This window comes from Camelus dromedarius, chromosome 6 (assembly GCF_036321535.1).
Source record: "Camelus dromedarius isolate mCamDro1 chromosome 6, mCamDro1.pat, whole genome shotgun sequence".
Classification (NCBI taxonomy): domain Eukaryota; kingdom Metazoa; phylum Chordata; class Mammalia; order Artiodactyla; family Camelidae; genus Camelus; species Camelus dromedarius.
Genome location: NC_087441.1, coordinates 31,518,352 through 31,544,915, shown reverse-complemented (window position 1 = coordinate 31,544,915; position 26,564 = coordinate 31,518,352). Strand labels below are relative to the sequence as shown.

Here is a 26,564-nt window from a genome sequence, read left to right as displayed (position 1 = left end):
GAGAAGGTTTAAAACTAGACCGATTTATATTATTTTAAAAACTTGTCCTGTAAAGTCTGTTAAATTATCTCAGTAAATCATTTCAATAGGCCTATTTTCTATTCCTAGATTTTAGAGTACTTAAAATACTGATGGAAATATCTAGAATTTGCAAAAATGAAAGTGAAGCGGGTATTAAGCTATATACTGTAATTTGCATTCAAAAGATAAAAAGCCACATTAAAATATATGAAAGCAGTATGGAATGATGATTAACAACACAGACTCAAGCTAAACTGCCTAGGTTTGACTCTGGGTTCTACCACCTACTAGCTGGTTTGAATTTGGGCAAGATACTTAACCTCTCTGTGCCTCAGTCCCCTTACCTGTAAAATGGTGCTAGTAATAGTACCTGTATCTCATTAGGGGAGTTAGTAATAAATAAGTTATAGCATGGAAGAGGTTAGAACAGTGCCTGATGTATAGTAATAGAACAATGTTATCTATCATTGCTATCACTAGTATGTGTTAATTGCACTGGCAATCAGATAATAAGTATGTTTTGGCTTTAAATGTATCATAAAGCGGAGATTACTTTGTACCAACCAACATGATCTAGGAAGAAGAAAGATTTAATTTATTAAATTTGTTTTCCAAAGCCACTTAGCCAACAATGGTTAACTGCTCAGGTCTCTTCCTGGGCTACAGGGCGAAAATGAGTCAGTGACAGAGAAACCTTCACTTGTGATAGAATGACCTGAGGGAAGGGAACCAGTGAAAAGCTAGACCTACTCTGATGAATGAAAGCTGGGAGCTGGGAAGTCCTTTAAAAGGGTTTGCGAGTTGCTGCAGATGGGGATACCTCCACCCTATGTGGTGCTACCCTGACACCCATGCTGCCTCCTCCAGATCCCCCTAGTGCAGCAGAGATGAGATGCCCAGTGCCCAGCCCCAGCACCAAAGGGAGCTGTCAATATCACATTTACTCTAAGCCACATTTATCCTGAGTGGGAAAACGCCCAGCCTGTGACAGTCTCTTATCCTAGAATCACAAATGGGCCTCTTTTTTTTTTTTTTTTAGCTAAGTGCTTGTTGTATGGATTTATTAATTTCCTCAAAATACATAGAAAGGTTTAGAGAAAATTATAATCGCTTGTCTATAAATTCATACAGTTAAAATGGAACTACACAATAGTAGTAGAAAAAGGCAAAGAAGTTAAACAAGAACTTTGAGGTTACCGTGGAAATTCAGGCGACAGAGAAACTGGGGGCAAGAGATTCGCAGAAAAGTTACAGGGGAGGCCACGGGACAAAGAAGGAGGTTATCTTCAAGCTAGATTAAGAATATAAAGGTTTCTAAAATGCCAGACTTTTCCTTGAGGCATTAAACACATTCAATACAGAACAGGCGGGTTTTTATTTCCCCGTATCTTGAAGCTTATAAGCGGATTTTTATCATTTCTGCCCTCCGAGAAAAGACTTCTTGTCTACAGAACATCTGTGGCATCCAGCCTGAATCTTACAAATCTTACAAAAAAAAAAAAAAAACAAAACTAGATTTGTTTCCCTATTTTATTCTTTCTTCTGTCCTATAACTTCTCAGGGTTAATGCTTGTGTTACGCTAATTCATCTCCCTCCCTGGACCTTCTCAGCCAAAGATTAACTGCCTAATAGGAACAGTTGGAGCTCTTTTCCTGCTCATTAAACAAACGACACCAAAATCAAACCAACCTCTTAAGAGACCAGATGCAGAAAGAAAAAAAAACAGTGGAATGATGGATAACCAAATATGATGTTGATGTTTGTTGATACTATGAGTACCTGAAGTTTACCGTATTAGTCTCTCTACTTTTGATTATATTTGGTCATTTTCATTAGTAAAATATTTTTTAAAACTTTGAAAAAATAGTGGCAAAAACATCAACATAATTATCTTTTTTTTTTTTAAAAAGCACCATTTGATAGTCACTTTCAAGTATCTTATTATTATCAGAAAGGAATGTAATCCGATTAGTAAAAACACCGACTATTCTAGTTATCTCATCATCCTCAGAAAAGCAAATTCACCAAATAAGCAGGTGCTATGAGGTATCTGCAACAACGAACAGTGAGTATATTAGATAAAGAAGAGCCTCATTGAGAGAAAGGCTGTTTATAACTTAAAGTCATGATAAGTGTCTCCAAATAGCTCAGCTGTGAGGGACAGATGTGCTTTTCGTGCAGCTATGACTCATACACATGTATGAGCCTCCGAAGTCCTGAGGCCATTTTAAATTTCAGTTTTAGGCACACGTATAGCTATTTCTCAGGCATACAGGAATATGCTCTATATGCGAAATGGAAATAGTTTTCAGGAGCTTTCTGTTAACTATTTCTAGTTCTTGTTAATTTTAAAATCATCATATGACAAATATACCCCATACTTTATACATATTACTGTGTTTCTTACTAGTATCCATGAAGAGAATTTACTCAAATTGTTTATTGCTATGCTATATGTTTCCTATACTATGTCTAGGGAGGTTTCTTAAAAGTACAATAAAGAATTCATCTACCCAGGAAAGCGTTTTAAATAAAATAAGGTATTTTAAGTACCAGTCTGGGTTCTAAACACACACTCCGTAAGCAGAATCACAACTTCTGATTTTTTTTAATGAGACTGGCAGATGTGCATAACTACAAGTGATGGACGCCTGCAGTGCTGTTTAAGCATTGGGACCACACCATCTGAGTTATCAGGTGGTGATCAAAAGTCAGTCTTACTCTCCTGCAGTCATTCAACACAGCAGATTACTTTGTGAATGTCCATTCTGGAAAGAATAAACTTAATTAAGTGACCCCTTATCTGAAGTCTGAATAAAAATGACATGTATTTTCCTACATGATTTGCGTCAGACCCATAATATACATAAGAAACAATGAACATGTTTCCACTTCTAGCTTCTACTTATATAGGGGGAAAAGTCATGGGCACATAATCTAAAGAGACAGAAACAACCTTCTAACTAGAAGAAAGTAAAATAACCTTTCACATTTTTAGGGATGGTTTCCTACCTGACTTCTGGCAGACCCACAATAATCTATTATCTCATACTATCTTTACAGTGTCTTTTGTGAACAAAGTAAGATACCAAGCAATACATCATTTTAGAGACGAAAAAAAATTATCATCAAATGACTTGCAGGTCATGCAATTAATAGTAAAGCTTGGGCAAGAATTTGTATGTTCTAATCTCCGACTTACTACTCGAACCATTCAGATTCATTACAAACTCAAGTCCAGTGGTGCCACAAATTATGATCATCATAGACAATGTTTATTAATATCAAGATCTTTGAAAGAAAAATAACAGCTACCTTTTTCAGACACCATGCTAGTACGAACTTTATGTCATCTTGAATCCTCACAACAGCTCTGTGAAATGTACAATTCTTATTTATAAATTAGGAAAATAAGACTTAAAAAGAATAAGTGATTTGTCCAATCCCTTAGCCAGAAGATGTTGAAACTAGAATTCAAATACAAATCTATCAAAATTACCAAAAAAAGAGGTCTTTCCTCATATATTCTACAAATAGAGATCAAATTATTTTATAGAGTGGTAAAACATTAAAACATGACTCCCTACCTACAGCCCACATCTATAATTAAATGGCAACAAATACTTTTTTTTTTTTTTCACTTTTTTTCTTTCTCTTCCCCTCTTCCCAGAGGCTGTTGGTGGAGGGCTGAGTTCAAGAAAAACAGGTTCCTTGGAGGAATGATAATAATGGAAGATGATTAGGATTTCTTTTCTATCATCAAAATCCAGAGGCAAAGTCTTTGACTGTTACCATTTATTGAAGTCTGCTATGTGCCTAAGCTCTGCCGGGCACGTTACACATGTACCGCATTTTTTCCTTATCATGAGATTCTTAGGGACTTCCACTTAGAAAATTCAGATTCTTGCTGACTTTGGTCATTGCTATTCTTCTCCCTGTCCTTCATTTTTCTCCCAATTACTTCACACTATTGCAAACTAATCTTAGCAAAACAAAAACTCTGGTCCTTGTAAAGCTATTAAAGAATAGCTGTCCTCATAATAACCATGTAAGTAGAATGTAAGTATCTCAGTCACAGATGTCTGATAAACATGTAGAGTCTATTGATTACTCATGCAGTACTTGCCTCTGGAGTTCCCAGTGCTTTCACAGCATTTAGATCAGATCCTGAGGAGAAAGTATTTTTTGCCCCGCGGACAATGAGACCTTTCCCCTCTGTCCAATTTTCCAATTCAATCACTTTTTCCAAAAGTTGTAGCATCATAACACCTGCCAGAGACAGGAGGGGAAAATTACAAACACAGAAAATACCAGAAAAATAGAAATAATTTAGAAACCATAAGGTATCAAACAGGACTCTTAAATCATAAATTTTACAAATATGTTCTGAATGTCTATCAAACGCCTATCATGTTCGGACTGAGGAGTACATACAAGAGAGGTACCCATGACAACCTCTGCTTTAAAAACTTACAATTTGTTAGTGATCTCTCTCTCTCTTTCTCTCTCTTAATTAAGAAATCACATAAATAGATGGCTAGGTAGAAAAAATGAGAATATATCATGAGTATCCTAGGACTAGGAAACTTGGAATGAATAATACGGGATATGATGGTAAGAAAAAATTATCCCCTAGGGTAAAAATGAAATGTAGACCTGACCTCATAGCCATACACTTTAAGTGTCTTAGTCAACAAGCTCAGAATAAGAGTTATGCCTGTATTCCTAACTCAAATACAGCACTGTCTCCCAGAATACTATGAGATCTTATGATACATTGGGCACATGGCATACAAAACAAAGGTGAAATTCCTACCCTACTCACTTCAGACCTATTGTAACAGGATGTTAGTTCAAGAAAGTACCAGTAAATATCATTTTGTTCCATGGTTAATAAACTGTGTTCTAGGAAGCCCAAGGCATACTATGGGACAGCTTCACAGGCTGCCACTTAGATGTCTACCAACCACCAATTCTGTGATTTATAGATTAGACTGTTACCTTAATATCATAACAAAATTCTACTGGGGCTTCTCTATAATGGGCTAATTTAACATGGAAACAGCAAAGACTATCATTCTTTCAGATGCATTTATCTGAGTGACCTTCCAAGTTCATAATGCTCTCAGTATGATTAACTGTACTCTTTCTTCTGCTTAAGAAAATGCTTTAGAAGCCAACATAAAGATCATAACAGAAGATTAAAACTGGCAAAGAATCTGTACCATGAGGTTCCAAAATGTACTATTTAGGCCCTATGAAACTATGTACACTTATTTGGAATATAAACTCCATGATGCCAAGAACTATTCTTTTCTTTGCCATCGTCTGAGCTAATTAGTAGTGAAGTGGTTCCACAATAAAAGTTAAAATTAATGTTATTAATTCACAAATGACTAATGCAGCTATTCTTTCTAATTGCTAATTATGACTTTGTTAAAACAGCAGCCCTTCCCAAGGACATCCTAGATGCTTTAGAAATCTGGTTCTTGCTCTCAAAAGATTCACAGTCTAGTAGTTTTTGACCAAAAACCCCACTCATTTAGGGTAAGAATACATCTATGTAGATAAATATGAACCTTCAATCATCCCTAATATTTAAGCTACTAAAAAAATAATGCTGGCCTTGAGTATGAGAAATCTATACCAATAGTTAATCTTAAACTAATCTTTTTGTAAAATAAATGCAAGAGTTGAAATGGACCTTAAAGAGTATCTGGTGGGGCCTTGGGGGCTGTGTGGTGTGGGGCTCACTCATCTCCTCTGAACCCAACCAAACACCATTACCCAAATCAAGCAGCTCTGCTTGTATTAGCTTCAAAAATTAGGCATCAGAATTAATATTTGTTCCCACTTGAATAAAAAGTTTTACTAATAAATTATAAATTATAGCTCTTCAGTAGCAAGTTAAAACCAGTATTAACCTAGTCAAAGCCTCTAGAGCAGTCTTACCTTTCTAATTTTATTTTTCCTAGGCTAACATAAAAACTGGCTTTTACTCTCTGAACCAACTGCAAGTATGGGGCTGCTCTGACAGAGCAGCCACCACCCACGTGTCGCTACTGAGCACTTGAGACACGGCCAGTCCAAATCGCGACGCGTGTTAGTGCAAAATACACACCAGGTTTCAAAGACGTGGCCAATACCTCAGTAATTCTGTATGTGCCACATGTTGAAATATTTTGAATATATTGGGTTAAATAAAAATTTATTTAAAAATTTATTTTACGTTTCTTTTTAAAAAAAATATGTCTACTAGAAAATTTTAAATATGTATGGCTGACACACTTGTGTCTTGCTTTTTTTTTTTTACTGACAAACAGAATGCCAAAATCACCTCAAAACACAAGTGCTGGGTAGTCAGCAAGGTTACTCATTAACTCTTGTCTAAAATCATGGTAGCATAATTCAAATTTGAGCTTTGGTAAAAAATTACAAATTATCACATGTCCTAGACCTTGAGATCTCTTAAATATAAAATTCTTATATGCCAATGTGCTGTCTAGCAAATAGAAGGTATTTACCTGTATCTAAGAATTAGAAAAGGAGCAAATAGGCAAATGAGTGTCTTCACTGATTATTGGAACTGCATGGTTAAAATGACAGTCTTAGCTCAGTTCATAAAAAAAACATTTAAGCTGAATAAATTTTTTTTTCATTTTAGGCTTTTGTCTTTAGTTTTTAAAATCTCTGAAACATCCAATTGTCTCCCAATGACATTAGCTGAACACAAAGTTATTAAGCAGTTAAAATTTCAGTAGAAAAAATAATCAAGATTAATCTGATGGTTTCCTTTTTATCAACATCTAAATTCATGGATTAAAAAAAAACATTAAAATATTCATAATTAGGAAAGAAAAATGTTCCTGGTGCACGTGATAGTTGGTTGTTTAGTTTTGTTTTTTTCATGTTCTACAGAGAGTACCATGACTTTCAAGAATTCTGTCAACAGACTAAGGATAAAAATCAAGTGATAGCAGGTTAGATTCAGTGCCATTCTTCAACTAGCAAAAGGAGGATCTCTATACCTGAGAAGGCATTCATTTTACTTGGGTTGTTCAGAGTAAGAATGCCAATGCCATTGTCTTCCTTCTGAAGGTCAACGGATCCACCACTAAACTGCTGAAGTTTTTTTTTCACCTCTTCCTCATTGAAGCCATGAGAGGTATTATAAAGTGACAATCCTACGTGATGTAGCAATTTTGTCCTTACAGGCATAGGTGGTGTCTTCAAGAGACTTTGTGCCATTTCTGGAAAAGAGAGACAAGTATTCAGTAGTCCAGATGAACAGACGTTTTTCTAATATTATACATGAATACACTGTAGTGAGAGACCTTTCTGTTTAACTGCGAGTACCTCCCTCCCCACTTTCAAATGCACTCTTGAGAAGATGCTCAGTATGGAATTCCTTCCCTTTCCCCTCTTCTCAAACCACGTAATTCACAAATTATATCATTTCAGTATATCATTGTGAGATGATGATGTGGTTACAGTGCACTTACTGAGAGATCCAACACACTAGGAGGGTTTAGAAAAATGTTGCTGTTCTGCAGTTAGCACCATCTCCTGCCTTCAGGTAGTCTCCTCATGACAGTAGTTCTTCCTCCAGCTCTAAATCTAAGAATAAATTCAGTCCAAAGGTCCCCTTGGAAACAGTCTCTAAGCAGAAATGCTACAGAGCGGTCCTACTCTCTAAAAGAAAGTTCTTAGCATTATCCTTACCTTATGCAATGCTTTCATAGAAAAAGCAGGAAGGGGCCAGAAGAAAACAGTGAAAGAAATAGGAACAAAGTCTGTGTTCCCCAAAGTTCTGTCACTCTTCTCTTTTCACTTTATTTTTTTTAAATTTTTTTGGGAGGGGAGAGATAATTCAGTTTGTATATTTGTTTGTTTTTAATGGAAGTACTAGGGATTGAACCCAAGACCTTGTGCATGCTAAGCATGAACTCTACTACTGAGCTACACCCTCCCCCATCTTCTCACTTTATATATCTCATCTCTGGGTAATCTCCTCTCTGCCCATATGCTTTTTTGCCCTATGTAAATATTTTTGTTGACATAAAACCTACATTCAGACAAATATACAAATCATAAGTTACAGTTTATATAAATCATAAGTTACAGTTCAATGAATTTTCAAAAGGTAAATCATTTAAAATAGTACCTAGATCAAGAAACACAACACGAACCCTAGAAGGCCCACCTTTCACTGTGTTACTTTTCAGTCATGATTCCAAATAAGGATAACAATTATCTTGACTTCTAACACACAAGATTAGTTTGCCTGCAATTGAACTTTATATAAATTGAAAAATATACATTCTTTTTTGTCTGGTTTCAACTATGTTTGTAGCACCCATTACTATTAATGTATAATTGGATTCTAAATAGTCCATTCCTTATTGTTGTATTTTATTATCTGACTATATTACAATTCTTATTCTAATATAAATAGATATTTGGGTTGTTTCTGGTTTTTACCATCCATTACAAGTAGAGTTGCTGTGAACATTTTAGTATGTGTCTTATGCACCGACATGTATGCATTTCTGTTGGCTATGTCTAGAAATGGAATTACTAGGTTGGGCAGCAGCTGTCTAGTTACTGACAAACATTGAAGGATTTTGCAAGTTGGTTTTTTAAACCATTTGTAGCTTGAAATTAACCATGGTGAAAGGATTAGCAAACTACATATCAATCTCTCTCCTTCTTTCCTCTCTCTTCTCTCTCTTTCTCGCACACACACACACACATAGCCATTTTCCAAGTATACTGCTGGTGATAATGATCCCATCTGTTCATTTGTTCAACTTTAAAAGATACTGTCAAAGAGTTTTCTAGAATGGTTGTACCAATATAAACTAGTACTTCTACAGCTAGTGAATGTTCCAGTTGCCACCACCCTTGTTATCACTTGTTAGTGTCTTTTTTCCTTTCTTTCCATTTTAGGCATTCTAGAAAGTCCTATTACTTTGCATTTCTGTCAGGTCTAATGAAGTCAAGCTACATTTTCATATGCTTAGTTGTCATTTGCATACCATCTTTTATAAAGTTCCTATTCAAGTTTTTTGCCCATTTTTTTCTATTTATTTGCTTTTTTAGTTGGAGTTCTTTTATTCGTTTGCATGTAGTTTTAATTAAAATCTGTAAGACAACAAATCCTACATTTCCATCTTCAGCTGAGACCTTATGCCTGTGTACTTGTAACTCAAAACAAAAATCTACTTCCTTATTCTAAAAATTAAAGAAGAAAACATATGGGCAAAATGGAAAGGATGCCAAGTTCTCCCAGATGCACAGTGCAAGTGGACAAGTGTTTGTTTATAACAGAACATGTCCATCCTTCTCTCTCCTTTCCTCCCCATAAAAGAGTCACCAATGGCCTATAGCAATGGTCACTGAGCTTATCCATCAGTAAAGAATATAAGCACCAGGGACCAACCTATGGGCTGTAATTAATACTGGCTGGGTCGGAGTGATAAACAGAACTAATGAGCAACCAAGGAAATGAGTCAAATGTTAAAAGCTGCAAAATAAAATATCTTTGTAATTTGTTACCTTTAATATCTTCATCCAATGCCAATTCCATACCCCTTTTCTAAAACTCATGGAGTGTCCTTACTTGTATACCATAATCCAATTAGAAGATAGAGATGTATAATGACACAGTAAAGGCAGAACAAATTTACATTACAGGTGTTCCCATCCCTTAAATTAGTGCAATGAAAGGTACCTTATAAAATTATTGGGCAGATGGGAGAATTATAAGATACTGTGAAACTGAACAATAAGAGGGAATCTCTAAATGTCAATAATTATTACCACCTACATGAGTAATAAACTATTTAATTTAAAACAAATGAATCATTTGAAGTAAATAATTTTCCTGCAAATTCTACTGCATATTATTTCCCATATTTATCTTATTTCTTTCCCTTGCATAGCCCCAGTTCTCAAAATATCACCCTGGTTCAAAGATGTAGTTCCCTGCTTTCCCAGAGGAGAGTCAAAGGTCTGTCTATGGGAAGGAAGCATTTCTGAGATTATGATCATATGATATCTAGCATCACTAGAAAATGAGCTATTCTCATCAAATAAACTACCTCTAACTGAAACCAAATTGTCCTGGACAAGGACAAATCCTTTGGTTGAAAGTTTTCTTGCTCTCAAGCACACAGAACTATAAAGTTAAATATTTCAATTAAATTTAAGATATTTCAATTAATTTTTAGATATGGCACATTCCTAACCATACATCTCAAATATATGCCCCTAGAAGTACAAATCTGCATACACATTTTCAAAGTTGAAAAGACTTAAAATAAGGTGGCTTCTCAGGACTTAAGCATGAACCTAAAAAATGGACCTGAAGAAGAAATAAAGTGATAAAGGTAGAAAATTTAGGTCTATGGGAAATGGAAGGGGGAGAAATCTTCAATATAAAACGTTTTTACTACTTAAGAAGTATGAAATGGTTATAGAAAAAAACACAAGGATTTTGGAGGTTTCCTCAATTATCAATCAAATGTAAACATCAAGTTGCCTCAAGATTCTCTTAGCTAGCAGGGGAAACCTACACTAATTTCAGCAGTTACTGAGAAATGGTAAGAAATGGGGCTAGAAACAAATTAAATCAGCAAACAAAACCTATAGTCTCATGACAAGATGTATATATGTTCATAAGCTCCAGCCATGTGCATAAGAAACCCTCTAATCCTCAGCCACTGTTCTGTTCCACCTCCCCTTTCACTATCCCTAGACCCAGGTTCAGTGATCAAAGTCTGTGGGGAAAATAAAGAAATATATCAAAATATGTCATTGAAAATGAGTGCAGAGCCTTCTTTTCTTTTTTAAAGACAAGTTTTGAGAAATATAATGACTAGATTAGCAATGAAGATAAAAATTTTAAAACAGGACAGTATTCTTCATTGGATTATTTAAAGTAAATAAGAGCTGCACTCTCAAAATAAAAAATGGTTGAATAGTTCCTTTGCATCAGGGTCATTAAGGAAATTACACTGCATGTAGGTTTTTATGGCTAAGAAATTCATACATTGGGATCTTAGTATATAAACACATATGTATATGATAAGAGCCTTAGGTAAGATGTGATGGGTAACATTCAGTGGGTATTTATTGAGTTCCTGTCAGTGATTTCCCCTTTGCCAACTAGCTTTTTCAGAGAGAACAAAAGCATTTTTGCCTTCAATAAATTTTCTGTTTTATCAAGGAAACACGTACAAGTTAAGCAAAAATAATTCAACTCTCTAATTGAAAATAGAACAAAGTCCCTCTTGTATTAAGCTCTATTAGATATTTGCATCGAATTTAAAATATAGTCTTAACTTCATAAAGGGCTTTTTTTTTCTTCACCAGTAAACTTCCATCAATAAGTCTAAAGATTTTCTATAGGCAGAAATGGACCCAAAGACATTAAATCAGTGCATAGGATTATGATACTTTATTTCCCTTCATTCTTTCCAAGTTTTAAAATTCTACGCCGAAGTAGAACAAAAATCAAGCAATAGCCTCGTTCTGCGGGAGAGTAACAAAAGCAAGAAGTAAACTCAGATCAGCTTTTCTTTAGTTTCTTGTGGCCAGAATATTGGCTGAGAGAGCTACCCTTAAAATACTCTCATCTTACATATTTTCACTGTATCAGTTCTTCACATGATTCTGTTAGCACTAGGCTATGAGCATGAAAATTATACACTCCCACTACCCTCCCAAAACAAAAACAGAATTAAAAAAAAGCAGAAAGTAGGGTCCACACTTCCATTTCACAAGTAATGAGAGCTAACCTTTGTGTGAAGCTTTCCTCTAGAGAGTGACCTACTTATGGCCAAATTTTGAAACAGGAAAGCTCTCAAAGTTCTCAGTCTGCTTTTTCTTCAAATAAATACATACATTTTGTAAAACTAATTGTCAATTTATTAAAATATTTAAAACTTGAGACACTATTTCAGGTAACTGAATAGCTGCCTAGAATCACAAGCCTTTTGAACAGAAAAGAACATACTCTATATAGACTATCTGATTTAATCAAAATATATTTATGAGATGGTTACAAAATTCAGCAATACTATTATTCAAATATTACTTCTATAAAAGATTGTTTTTTTACTTATTTTGAAATTAGGTTATATTACAGTTGGCCAGAATGAAAATAAATGCAGACTTGAAGAATGAAGAAAGCTAACCGAACACAAACTTCTGAAAAAGTTAGACCAAGATAATGGATACACAGGTATTTACTTTTATTGCTGTTGTTCTTTAAACTCTTCTTATGCTTTTTTCACTAAATGCATGTATAGTACATCTCTCATTAAACTTTTTTTTAATTGCAGGATATCACCACAAATTTCGGTCGGGTGGGGAGGTGGGAGGTTCTCTGCCTTTACCAGTAATCCCTTCCAACCTTCTAAATTGCCAATTTCAAAACTAGTTTCCCAAGGAGTACTCTACTTCTTTATATAGAAGATATTTAATAAAGAACATAGTTATTGCCATTGGTGACCACATAGGTGTCTGGAGCTTCTGTCAGGTCTGACAGCTAAGCAAGTGTCCTTACTAAAGGTAATGATACTTCTTAAAAATTGGTCTGCCATAAAGAATTAGAGAGGAATTCTCTCCTCTCCCTCAGCTTATGTGGAACCTGGGGCGGCCTTGGCCTTGGGATGTGTCCCGTTTGAAGAAGGTCAAAGAGAGCAGGGCTCAGGGTTCCTAAGGCCTGCGTCTAGTCTAGGGAAAACAAGCTGCACTTATCAGATCAGCTCACAAAACTGGGAGGCCTACAAAGAGAGTCAGAGCCAAAAGCAATGTGTCCAAGCTTGCTTTTGCCTACAGTATGCTCTGAGTGTGTTCTGTCCCCACGGATAAGTCATATATAGAAGAGAGAGGAGCTCAATGGAAAATTCTGTTGTGGCAGAGTTCTTTCCCACATCGACTATGACTTCAGTATAAAAGAAATGTGCCAGAGAAACTTGATAATGACTTAGATGGCTATTTAAAAAAACTAAATTTACCTGTGTTTTCTGCTTAGGGAAAAGAACAAAGAGTTAAACTAGAAAAGAAGAAGGGGTAAGGCTTATAAAATCACTGGCATTTCAAATTATTATTGAGAGAGATCAGAATCAATAAACAACATATCTGCTTTCATTGTAAGGAGTCTGTCGGTTCTGTCTTCACACATTTCCCTTCCTTTCAATATCCAAAACAAGGAAATTAGTAGAGATATCATCAGATCTATATCTCCTCATACTTAAATCATTATAAATTTATCTATTTTTGTAATTAATATTTTGCCTTATTAGACATCCTTGATATGCTGATTTTTCCACGGAAACCTTATAATAATAACTTCATATTTCCTTTTCTATATCAATTTCATTTTTTTTCTTTTCCCCCTCACTCCTGGCCCCACTTCACTGACTCTCTTTTCACCTCATATTCCTTTGTTTGTGCCACAAAATTGTCCCAGAGAAACTCAAGGGCACTGCTTAAGCCTACTAAGTTTGCTGACTTCAAGTTTAGGAATCTAATTCTTGAAATCTGATAATAGCCTATTATGTATACTTTCACCTCAATTCTAAATTCAGAGATTAAATTAGACAGTAGTTCAGTGCTTAGCGATGACAAGATTTAAGTCACCCTGAAACTACAATATTATCTGAAAGTACAAGTGAACGAACAAGGCTGGAGATTCAGGGATTTTTAAGCTTGTAGTTAAGCAATCGGCATTTTGGATTTGTTCCTGAGTCACAGACAATAAAAAAGTTCCTGGGCATTTACAATTTTATAAATTTTCTCCAGAGCAAAACAATAATATGGTTAAAACCTGTCCTGCAGGATGCCTTGCTGTCCAGCCACAAGCAGCTTCAGCCCAGCTGCACAAGTTCACAACGATGCCAGGGGAAAATGAGTAGAGGTGTCAAGGTTTCACTTTCTCCATTTTTTTTAAGTTCTTCAAAGGTGATCAGATAGTTCCCTTCCCTGCACGAGGACTAAGCTAGCTGTTCTCTTAGAAGCCATAAGCTGTTTTACCGGATGCTGGAAATAAATGCTAAATCCAGAAAATTAACACAAACGCATACTTAGGAAGACAATAATTAGCTTAACACCGATAGCAAACAACAAAAAATCAGAACTATTCTTTTAGACTGTCAGTATATGACCTGTTTTTCATATTTTAATTTGGTATTAGGTTGTCATTAATTGACCTACTGTTCAAGTTTCGTTTCGTGCCACACACACCCCCCTCTTCCTGCCAGCAGAAATGAACTTCTTTCAGGTTTTCAAATCCTTCAGGTTTTCTCTTCATTCCAGGACTTTACACACGAGATCACCCACCCACGATGCTCTTCTCTTCCTCGGAGTAGCTCCAAGACATTGCCCTTTATACTCTAGACTTTACAAAATGCTCACTGTCTGTTCTCACATTTCTATCCTTTATTAACCCTTACTCACACTTTCCTGTAATTACTTCTTTAATCAATCTGCCCACTAGATTTAGCTGCAAGAGGGCATCTGCAGCACCCAGAACATTACTTGACAAATAACATTTGCCAATAATAATTAAGGCCATACGAGGCTTAAGAATCTATCCACAAACTCAACCTACTCTGTTAATTATTCCCACTACTCACTCTGTTTCAATTCAATTCCTGTTTGCAAGCTGGTCTCTTACTGGAATGGTGACCACTGTCTGTGCCCTGACCAATTTATATCTGCTCACCCTGCAGGTCAGGCCAATAAAATACCAGAAAGGATCAGCCGTTTTATTACCATGCTCCACCCCAACCCACCCACCAGGAGATTTCACAATTATATCTTCCTGGAATCTTATTTTTCTCAAGAGAGTACTGGGTCTTCACAGAAGGAATCTTCTCTTATTCCTGCCCACATCCTGTTTATCTCTAGACCTCCAGCACCTACAGCAAGAGGTGGTAAACAGTAGACTCTCAGATGTGGAAGTGAAGAAAGAAGTGGGGAACTGATGTAGATTTTTTCCTGTTAGGGAAGGAAAAAGCTTTCCTCTACCTTTCTGTGTTCTCCTGGCAGGTCAAAGAATTAAATTGGTCTAAGTCAGATTAACAGTTGGAAATAAGTTTAAGTACATATTTATGGAGGCCTCATAAGGAAAACGAGACCCAAGGACAACTTAGGCAATTGTTTGTTAAGCAAACGCTTCCCTTGCCATGCAGACATTGGGTCACAGAGGAGACTTTGGTCTCTGGGTCATGCTGAGAACGCCTCACCACACTTAGCCCAGATTCTTGTAGGTATCTCCGTTGATAGTGCTCTCCCGGACCAGGCCCTTTATCTAAATTTTCTCAGGCAGGTAACGTAAATTTTCTCAGGGAGAGGGTAAAAAGAAAGTCGTCCTGAAGTGGGGAGGGTCTAGCTCAGTGGTAGAGTGCAGCATGCAGGAGGTCCTGGGTTCAATCACCAGTCCCTCCATTTAAAAAAAAATTAAAAATAAATAAATAAGATTGCTTACTATGTCTGTGAGTCTTTCTGTTTTGTAGATGCATTCATTAGTGTTCTCTTTTTTCTTTTCTTTTTTTTTTAGATTCCACATATGAGTGATATCATACGGTATTTTTCTTTCTCTTTCTGGCTTACTTCACTTAGAATGATGATCTCTAGGTCCATCCATGTTGCTACAAATGGCATTATTTTATTCTTTTTCATCACTGAGTAGTATTCCACTATATATACATGTGTGTGTGTGTGTGTGTGTATATATATATATATATATATATATATATATACACCACAACTTCTTTATCCAGTCATCTGTCAATGAACATTTAGGTTGCAATTTTATGGTTACCAGGGGAAAGGAAGTGAGAAGGGATAAATTTGGGAGTTTGAGATATGCAAATATTAACCACTATATATAAAAATAGATAAAAAACAAATTTCTTCTGTCTAGCACAGTGAACTATGTTCAATATCTTGTAATAACCTTTAATGAAAAAGAATAAGAAAACAAGTATATGTATATATATGCATGACTGGGACATTATGCTGTATACCAGAAATTGACACATTATAATTGACTATACTTCAATAACAAACAAATAAATAAACAAACTTAATTACCTACCCCCCCAAAGAAAAACAAAGGAGGAAAAAAAAAAAAAGGAAGCTTTTCTGAATCTTCTGTTTCTTATAAATAATCAGACTAAAATAATCCTCATGCCAAAGAGACACATTTTGGGGTAGCAAATGTTGCTCCCCCACTCTCAAGATCCTTAAAGTCTTTTTTCAACATGAATGTAATTTAAGTAATCTGTGATTTTAATCCCCTACATCTGTAACCCTTATATGTATGTGTAGCATAAAAAGAATTATTGAGGCTCAGAAAAATTCTAGAATGAAAGAACACACACCAAAAATGAATTGGTCATTTCTGTTGTTGTTCAAAACTTGCCCATGTGAAACAAATGATGTAAATTTTATTCAGGCAAGATAATTTAATACAGGTAGTGAGAAGAACAATTATAGAGTTCCCAGGGAACATTACCTACTGCTCAAAAAAATTTCTAGACCCAAAATGGAGTTGCTCCTGCCAGGGGTGCCACATCAGCAAACCAAAACTTAGATAAGCTCCATTAGATAACTTTCTGTATAAAGGTTTTGTCCCTTCTGTGAGTACTCGGGGTTTGGCCAAACTCCATTGGTTTCAGTTTTGGTTTTGTTTTGGGGGAGGAGGTAATTAGGTTTATTCATTTATTTATTATTTAATGGAGGTACTGGGGGTTGAACCCAGGACCTTGTGCATGCTAAGCACTCACTCTACCGCTGAGCTGTACCCTCCCACCTCCTTCACTCCCCCCAGCTCCTCCCAGCTCCTTTGGAATCCAGCTGTTCCTATTGGAACTGCACTAGCACTTGTCCCAACTCCTTTGAAATCGAGCTATTCTTCTTGCATGTGTGCTGGTATTTGACTTGCAGACTGTTCAGAAATGTTTTTCCTTTGCTCAAAGAAAAAAGACCTCAGAGAAATAAGATCCTAGTAATCTAAATGTTGGTGCCCCACCTCCCCCTTCAGGGACCCTGAACAGTGTTAAACTTAAAAACTGCGTCCCTCCTCAAGCTCATTTCAAGCAAACAATTAAAGAACGACAGAATGTCTCCTGAGGTCTCTCTTTCCAGCCGTTTTCTTGGTCTCAGGCCCTGCCTCCAGTGCCACCTTCCTCCTTCCCTTCTCCAAGACGGGTACGAACATGTTTCTCATAGAGCGAGCCTCTGCCATGGGTTCTGCCTCTGAACCTATTCTTTTTTAGGCCCTTGGGAGATACCTACCCTTGTCTCTTTAGTTTCCTCTGCCTCTATTCATTTATTAAGCCAAGACCTCTTAGAAGTGCTGGAATTTCTTTCTTCCGGTGCGAGGACTCGAGCAGCCCTAACGGTTTTACCGGTCGCCGCTCCGGGAGGCAGGCCACCGCTAGCCGGTTCCCGCGCCCTCCGGAGGTCGGTGTGGCAGGCTCTGGCGCCGGAAAAGGAATAAAAGGTTTACCAGTCCTAGGTGACCAAGAGCTTTCACAGATAAACCCTCCAGCAAGTTTATAACTAATTAGGCCCAACTCAGAGGAAGCGGAGCTGCTCCTGTTGCATAAAAAAGATGTCAAGCGGCTCCAGTGAAATTAATGTGATAAGAACACAAATCTCTGCTTATGATGATGATAACACTGTTCTTTACGCATATGAACCAAATACGGCATTTTTCAATAATCAGGAAAATATTGTGTCTGACACAGCCTACAACGAAGAGCAACAAAAAACAGTTCTGGATGTCCTTACTCACTGCCAGGTCATCTATGATGCTATTCAAAACCTGGATAAGAAGTTTGATGTTATTCATGGAAAGGTTACAAAAATCCACCGTTTTCGTATGAAGTCATTGTGGCAAACTCGTAAGCCACTTGGATACGCATATAAAAATTATAATTACCTGCTTTCTAAAAAGGTCAGATCCCAGAAACTGCGGAAAAAGGAACCTCCCGCTACATTCTCCTACCCTGAAAGTTATAGCCCAACTACACCAGTAGGAAGGCGGGACATTGATTCCTATAGCAACCTCGGAGGCAGGTCTTTTCACTCGGACCAGTCCCTGGATCAGGAGCCAGAGTCCCACGACCAGGAGCAGGAGCTGGGCCTCTGCCAGAGCCCGCCACTTTCCCCAGACGCCTACCAGCCGTGCTACACGCCCGATGAGCCCACGCAGGGCTCCTCTGTGCCCGGCAGCCCGGGGGCCCGCAGTACCAGCAGTCTCTACTCCTTGGCCCTACCCACCTCGGCCATGGCCCGGCGCGAGACCAGTCCGGGACACAACCTGGAGATGACGGCCTACCCACCTCTCATGGAAAACAGGAGCCTTGGTCAGACCACCTCATCTCTTGGCATGCCGGGCGGCTTCGCTCCCCCTTCACCAGTTGGAAATGACCCGGGTATCCTAAAACAGACCTTCTCTGATGACCCTTCAACCTGGTCCGTGGATGAAGTGATCCTGTTTTTGAAACATGTAGATCCTCAGACACTCACCCCCCTCGCTGACCTCTTTAGGCAACATGACATTGATGGGAAGGCTCTGCTGCTTCTCAAGAGCGACATGATGATGAAGTGTATGGGGCTTAAGCTGGGGGCAACCGTGAAACTGTGCCACTACATTGAAAGGCTTAAAGAGAAAAAGAAATTTGTCAATTGAAAAAATGCTTGTAGGTTAGATTGAACTTAATTCTGGGGAGACCAATGCTGTCTTTTTTTCTGCCCTTAGACGTTTTGTTCTGGAGAAGGTTCCTCTAAAATATGTTTTATACCCAGAAGTGCAGAACCACATTACAGTCCTGTCTGCTTCCTGAGAAGCCATTTAACATGTTAGGATGAGCAGTGTCACACTGGTGGTCTTTCTATCTTTGCATTATTTTCATTGCATAGTTGACAGATATATTTCATGCAGGAAACAGAGAAATACTTTGTTTTTGGCTAATGTTTATATGTAAAACCAAAACTGCTCAATCCCAGGGGAAAGTATCAGGGACTGACAGGTTCTCTAATGAAACCCATGAGAAGTTTTCTTTAGCAGAGAATTTAAAGATGTAGATAGCTCTTTCTCACATATTTTATGTCTGTTACTGCAATGTTCTGCTCACGTTCTAACAGTTTTTGGAATGGGAATAGCCATATAAAGTATCTTCCTTTCTGTTATTATTTCTCCCTATGTTGTATCTGTTCCTATTCAAAGAAAAATAAAAGCAATCCTACAAGCTTTCAAGAAGTGTTATTATCAGTTTTTTTAATTATAAGGTAGATAAAATAGTCACTTTATGCAGAAGATATTAAACTACTGGGGTGGTTTGGCTAGAGTGATTATATTCTTTTTAATCAAATACCTATTATTTTAAAGCTTCCATATTTTGCCTAAGTTTGGACATTTAACTAGGCATTCATTGCTCACATCTCTCCATGAAGATGCCTATGTCCAAATTTTTAAAAGAAAGAATTTTTAACAGACTTTATTGTCTGTTTATTCCTCATGGATACATTAAGTAGGCCATTTCTTATCCAGCCTGGATATGTGACATTCCTCACAGCTTGTTTATCAGTTCAACCCATGGCTTATTCTCTTGAGCCTTCAGATGGGGGCCTACACAGGAGCCTAAAGTAAATATTTAATAATTCTAGAATTTGACAGTAAACAAGCCTTCAAAGCAATAGACCCATTCTCTGTAATATCCTATTTTACCTGTGAGAAAACCCAGGAATGGAAGTGTGTCCAGAAACTCTGAGCAAGAATTAACAGTTATCCCTCCACACCCCACTGATCCTGACCCCTACACACTACTGACATCCTCTCCTACCCAGAGCAAATCTTTCTGTAAAGTTTTCTGTTTTCTACTTTGTTAAAATATGCAGATAATCTGTTTCTCTGCTCCCCTTCTCAAACCTCTTCACAGGAAGACAGCATCCATCCACCTATTAAAACGTTTGGTCCTAAGGGGATATAAAGTCTCCAAAGAAAGTGTAATTTGCTCAAACTCAGGTTCACTATTTAGGGCACCTGATCTCAAAGACAATGGAATGCATCCTTCGGTACGCAGAAATTTCTAAAAAAGGCAAAATGACCCTGAAAAGACGGCTCTAAAAGGATCCTTACAGCATGCAACTAAACAGGTAGCCTTAACTTAGTCCATCTGCCAGAAATACAATTTGGATCCAATTATTTTTGAGTTTTGTACCAGGCTATCAGCATCTCTGTGTCTGTCTGTATGTTATATGCACGTATGTATGTTCTACATATGTGTTATTTTTCTCCCTCCAAGTGGTATTGTCAAAATTAACTTATAAAAAGAACTCTATTGAATTGGCCTAAAGAAAATTAAGCAACTTATATAAATTAAATTACAGGAAATATAAAAGAAACTCATCCAAAGGCTTTCAAGATCACGTGATCTGGGAAAACATTTGGAATTAAAGCTAATCTAAATTTGTTAGTTTAATTGAAACAGGCATGTCTTTAGAGTTACTAGCATTAAATATAATACTTTTATTTTACTTGGGTTTTATTAGTCAAATAAGTTCATGTTACCTCTGCTGCAAATTTGTCAGAAAGAAAAATTTGCTTGAGATTGATGGCTGACTTTGTCTAATGTTTCATGAAGTTTCTGTGAATAATCTAAACATAAATGTTGGAAACAAAAAATTTAGACAGATGAAAATGGGATAAGAGTTTTCAGGTGAACAATTATGTCTTATGATATATGTGCTTAAAAAAATAGCATACCCAAGTCTTTTGGGGTAATTTAAAACTTTAGAGTTTTTGCTAAGATAAATTAAATGACAGAATTCCACTGAATATTTGGATCATTTCCCAAACATGATAAACTACTAAGACATTAATTACCAAATATAGGTCTATCTACTTTTGGCTTTATATTGTTGAGAGACCGAAGACAAACCTTGGTCTTCTAGTAACCATGTCTTGTGTCATACTGAAAGACTGTACTATTTAAAAGGGCATATTTCTTTTGGAAACTAGACAATATATTTATAAATTTGCTAGTCTAAAATTGCTTACCTCTTAGTTTACACTAGAAATCAAGGATTCTAAGGGCTGTGTATTCTCGTTAATATATGTGATTAAAGCTATTAGAAATGATAAGGGAAACATCTCCATATTCAAAGAAAGTAGTTTCGTCCTAAAGCAAAATAGCTGCCAGATAAGAAGGAAAGGATAGGATAAAATCTGAATGTAAAAAGAAAGTTATAGAAGGATTTATGAAACAGGAATCTTTTCAAAGAAGTTTTATATGATAAACTGGATGATTAAATACAGTTGCTATAAGGATTTTAAAATAAGCTTTAGTATCAATAGTGTACTCATGTAAAACTAGAACTTAATTTTCCTTCATCTGCTCTAAGGACAAAGTTTGCTTGGGCGACTGGTCTGCTCCTGATAAGAGACTGTGAAAGGTTACCTTTGTGTGTTTTATCAAAACTGTTTCTCTGCTTTATGTTAAAAGCTGAGTCTTTTTTACTAAGAGGAATTAAGAGGGGTTTTTTTCTCCAGCTATGTGAACTTCTCTATTTGTCTTTTGAAATCTTGTCATTTTGACTAAATAGATATGTTTCATAATCTCCTGTAATCCTATTTGTTGAAATGCCCAAAACCTTTTGATACTTTTGACACACTTCCCCCAAATCAAACTCTAAATAAAGCCTTTCTGACCTGATAATAACTTGGGGAATCTCCTGAGGGCCCCTGAGGCTTCTCAAAGGACTTGTTCTCTCTTCTTATAAAAAGAGAGATATTAAGCTAATTACGTTTATTTGATATGTCAAATTATATGGGAAGCATTGTGAAATAAATGACGATAGACTTTCTTAGGTTATGTTGTATATGTGAATGTTACTAAAATAAATGTTTGAGATTGTATGAAAATTTCTACATTTCTAATGTGTCCTTATAATGTTATCAGTAATGATTTTAAAAATGTAGTAACAGAAATGACCAAATTGACTTATCAATTGATAACTTTCTTTTTACAATAAACCTCCATCAGATCTTTAATTATTATTATTTTTAAATCTTTTGTCATTTACAGACAGTTATGTTTTTACTCTGGCACTTTGTAAATATGTTTTACCTTCAAAGAAATTCATGGAAAAGATTCTGACAAATACTCTAGAATGCAGCTAAAGAAGGCTCCAGCTGACATCTGGTCCTGTACAAATACAGGAAACCTCCAAATTAAATTGACTAGGAAGAGAAGCAGCTGACATCTGAGAGAGACAGCTTTCCCAAGATGGCGTGATCAGGCCTGCTTACCCTTTTTTCTCATTGTTGCTTTCTGTCTCTCTCTTTCATAGAAAAATAATGCCCATGTCTGCATTTCCCAAACCCCTGCAAAAGGGGGAAAACTCTTCTTCTGATATGGCCTTTCAGAAACAGGCTCATCATGATCCCATGACAAATTAATCCTTTCACTTGCTTTTTTTTTTTTTTTTTCAAGAGTTAGGAGGTTCAGAATTCACTGAAGTCTTTCATTTGGACTATAAACTGTCTCTGGAATCTTACCTAAATTCATGGTCTTTGAATGTGCAGCCTTACAGGCTACATGTACTATTGGATAACACATTTGGATTTCATTCTAAACAGTTCTTTTGGGATGACAATACTATTTTACTGTGTCTTTGAAGTTTTGCTGTTTAGCTCAAGGGCTATTTTTACACTGTCTTCCCAACATGCTCAGTTAGTTCTTTCAGTTTGAGAGTGCTGTTTCTGTATTCACTGTTGTTTTCTCTTCAACACAAAATGGAAGCCTCCCATTAATCCACTTTACTAAACCTGCTTGGCCACCTTGAGTGGGAACTTCCGGGAGGCAAAATGAATCCACGTTTGTCTCCACAGGGAGAGCCTTTTTCCCTTGGCTTCGAGTAATGCCAATGAAAACATGATTAGAAAACCAGAAACTCAATTGCATAGAACTTGGGGGCAGGAGCACTGATTGCAACAAGTCTCAGCTGACTCTCCAGGATTTGTTCAGTTGGCTAACCTCAGGCTTAAGGTCCTAATTTAGAACCATCATACAATTTAGAATTATTACATTACCTTTAATTCTGTTTTGTATAACTATTCTAAGTTCTGCATTTTGTTGGGTGTGAAGCCTTTGTAAAAATGATGTATCTAACAAGATGATGCTGGCTCAACACTTCAGAATGATCAAAATCGTCTCCAATGCATGTGACCTTAAGATACAGACTTTAAATGGTAAGTGCCTGAGATTTCTCCCTCCTACCCCTCCTTGTTACTTGAATGTGACCCCAATAGGTTTCCAATCTGTGCACTTTCCCTCCAAAATGGGACATAACACCCAGGAAAGGTCATTCCCAGCACGACGAGACAAAGGCCACTGAAACTGTAAAACCTGACTCTTGATCAGCAATGCTTTCAGAGAAAGATCCTGATCAAAAGCAGAAAATGTGAAGCCAAATAAAGGAAACCTCATTTAAAATAGAACTGGGAGGTCAGGAGGAGGGACCCTCACACACTACCACAGGAAGCATCGGTTACTCCATGTCAGTTACAGGCCCTAACAGGAAAGATTTCTTGTTTGCCCAGCAACTTAACCAATGAGAAACCATCACCACCTGAACTATCACTTTCCACCAATGGACTTTCTTCAAAACAACCCCTACTAATTTCTTCTTCCTTTTTCCTCTATTATATAATGGTCTTCTCCTTTGTTGGACTTACCTATGGCTTTTGCTATGCTCGCCTATCTAGAATTGCAAATTCCTCTGCTTTTCCCACATAAGCCCACTTTGCTGGTAAAATGACTGGCCGTTTTGAATTTAAGGTGGACAATTCTTTACCCTAAAAGCTTCCTGCCTCCCACCCCATTTTACAGTTTTCCAAAAGGAGATTTCCCACTTCATGACAGCCTGAAAATAAATTTGTATCATCTAAATTATTTTCCTTAGTCATTTTTAACACTACGGGCACAAGGCCTGGAAAGTATGCATAACTTAAATTCGTGCATTGAAATCATGCCTCTCTGTTCTTTTGAAAATGTTACTGTCAGCTACTTGTCTGCTTTCACAGGAAAGCTGGACTCCTCTTTTCCTACCACCCTTCCTCGCTGGCGAAGGCCTCCGCGCCCGCCCTGCACCGCGTCCCCACGCCCAGCAGAGGGCAGTGGGCCTGCGCGCGGCGCGGGGCCTCCGCGGGTCGCCGTTTGGAATACGTGTGGAGAAGCACTAAGATGCGTTACTTACCGACACGCTTGGGTTCTCTCCCAGATTATACTCTAAGAGCAGCTCCTACGGTCACTCTGTCCCGGAGGCCGCAGTGGCGCCGACTTCCCCTTCCGCTCCCCCGGATCCTCTTCCGCTTCCCGCCCTGGCCGCCCAGCTGCCCTCTGCTGTCGGGTGTGCCCCTTTCCCCCTTCCGCGTCCACTTTCTCTCCTCGGCGCCCTTATTTCGCCGCCAGGCAGGCACCCCCGGCCCAGAAACCCCGCCCCGCCGTCTAGCATCCTCTCTCTCCAGACGGCGGCCCTCCAGTCCTGAGCGAGCCCGGAGGGCCGGCTCCTATTGCAGGATTCTTCCGGTTTCTGTTCTGCCACGCAGGGACAGGGCTGGTACCCGGAAGCCCTGAAATCCTGCTTATTTTCGTCTCCCATGGAAACGTGGAAATAGTGGAGGAGAATGAAGCCCGTTTAGGAAAATTTCAAAAGGGGAAAGGACAGAAGGTTACTTGATTGGCAGCAGGCAGCCTGTTTCCGTGCTGAGTTCCCTCAGGGCTTACCTTTGGGGACTGCTGCAATGTGATGGCTTGATGGTTGCAACATCCTTGGTTTACTGATATGGCAGGCAATATTTTTCATCCACTTATTTAATTACTATTTAATATGAAATGAGTGACTTAAGCCATTAGACTCTGTTGAGTAAGATATTCACTTGATTAAATAGTGATTTAGGAGAGCGAGTGAGAGTAACTGGCTGTTTTAATTGTGCCATAAACTTGTATATGAACATGTGGTTCTGCACAAGCTCTGGTTATGGAGTGGGATACGATACTACAGCCTTCCGAGGCTGGCAGCTGGGCAGCTTGTGTGGGTCCCCGAGAGTACCTTTCTTAAAGTATGCCATTCAGGGATGAGTCTATCAGGCCTTTTCTCCGAGTATTTGGTTACTTGCCAGTTCTCAGAGACTTAGCAACAGATTTGGGAAATAAAATGTGTTAAGCTATATATACACATATACATGTATTATAAAATTATATACATAATGAAATGAGGTCCAAAGCACTCAGGAGTTTGGAGGAAGGGGGAAAACTTTGGCAACTAGTGAAGATTCATGAAAGGTAGCACAAAAGATGACAGTCATGCATTTCAGTACTGTGACTGTAAGATGCCAATAGATAAAACAGCGTTTCTCTTCTCCCACAGAAGTGCCTCTTCATCCACAGCTGTGGGCATTCAGTTGGAGATGGAAATCTGCACTGATACGTTCAGCAGTGTTAGGCAGTGGGCTTAAATGACAAATTTTATTAGTGTTTACTTGAATCTCATATTAAAATTCCCTCATGTACTCTCCCCCGCCCCCAACACACACACACACACACACACACACACACACACACACACACACACACACACACACACACACGTGTACATTTGTCATTAGCCCTGATCAATTGGAATCTACTCTGAGGCTAAACCGTGAAAAAAATTTATTCAGTGTCCTGAGAAGACAGGAAGGCAGGAGCGGGGAGGGCTGAGACCAAGATATCTCATACTTGCTTCCCATATCCTGCAAAAGGAGGAAAACTTTTCTATCCCAAGACGTAGACTTTCTCACTTTTTCCTTTCCAGTAGTGTTCTGGTTGCTCATCTGTATGGATAGCATGTCAGTGTGCATTCACATACAACTTAGTGTAAAAATAGCTTTTACTATTAAAGTTAATGCACTGTAATATTAGCATGTCAGGGCCTAGTCCACCTTTAACTGCTGACTCAATCAATGAATATTGGACAACCATTTCTTTAATCATTTGAGTTTTCATAAAATATATATTCAGTTATTCTTCCCCTTCTTCACTCACTGTCAAACTGCTTTTCCTTCTTTTACTCCATATCATGTTCTGCAGTCAACGTTTCTGTAAGTACTCTTCGAGAGAGATTGACTCAAAATACCTTTCAATCTTGAGGCACATAAAATTTTCTTTTCTATATCATACTTAATGATTTTTTTTCGGATTTTTCTAACAATTCCAAAAGACTTTTTGGACCTTAAAGAGTATTTTGACCCAACTTTATATCTGGTTAGGTCACTATTCATCCCTTCCTAAAGAGCTGAATGTCCAAGGAAAACCCAATTATAAAAATGGATATTTTTATTAAATACCAAAGGCAACACGTGACTGTACTTCTGTCCCTTTGTGATTTTCTGCACTCCTCTGTCTCTTCTGTGCCTTTCCCTTCTCCCTCTCTCTCTTTCTGACACTTTCTCACTTTCTCACTAGTAAGAGAT

The 26,564-nt window shown here is 37.6% G+C and overlaps 2 protein-coding genes across 4 annotated transcripts in view; one reads left to right on the top strand and one right to left on the bottom strand.

The window, feature by feature from the left end:
- LOC105096325 (sex comb on midleg-like protein 1) overlaps positions 1 to 19,351 on the top strand; it is a 29,548-nt gene extending 10,197 nt beyond the window's left edge. The window contains exons 2-3 of one of the 2 annotated variants that reach the window (XM_031456280.2): positions 12,162 to 12,269; positions 17,791 to 19,348. In XM_031456280.2, coding sequence (XP_031312140.1) covers positions 17,925 to 18,737 — 813 coding nt within the window. In that variant the 5' untranslated portion in view covers positions 12,162 to 12,269; positions 17,791 to 17,924 and the 3' untranslated portion in view covers positions 18,738 to 19,348. Of the gene's footprint in view, positions 1 to 12,161; positions 12,270 to 15,804 lie in introns of those variants that run through there. The other variant, XM_010988616.3, reaches the window with a different exon arrangement.
- The window catches only part of ECHDC1 (ethylmalonyl-CoA decarboxylase 1), a 48,680-nt gene extending 24,109 nt beyond the window's left edge, over positions 1 to 24,571 (bottom strand). The window contains exons 1-3 of one of the 2 annotated variants that reach the window (XM_010988618.3): positions 24,308 to 24,571; positions 7,051 to 7,272; positions 4,149 to 4,291 (exon numbers count right to left, since the gene is read on the bottom strand). In XM_010988618.3, the coding sequence (XP_010986920.1) occupies positions 4,149 to 4,291; positions 7,051 to 7,270 (363 nt within the window). In that variant the 5' untranslated portion in view covers positions 7,271 to 7,272; positions 24,308 to 24,571. Of the gene's footprint in view, positions 1 to 4,148; positions 4,292 to 7,050; positions 7,273 to 14,245; positions 14,382 to 24,307 lie in introns of those variants that run through there. The other variant, XM_010988617.3, reaches the window with a different exon arrangement.
- Positions 24,572 to 26,564: the final 1,993 nt, after the last annotated feature.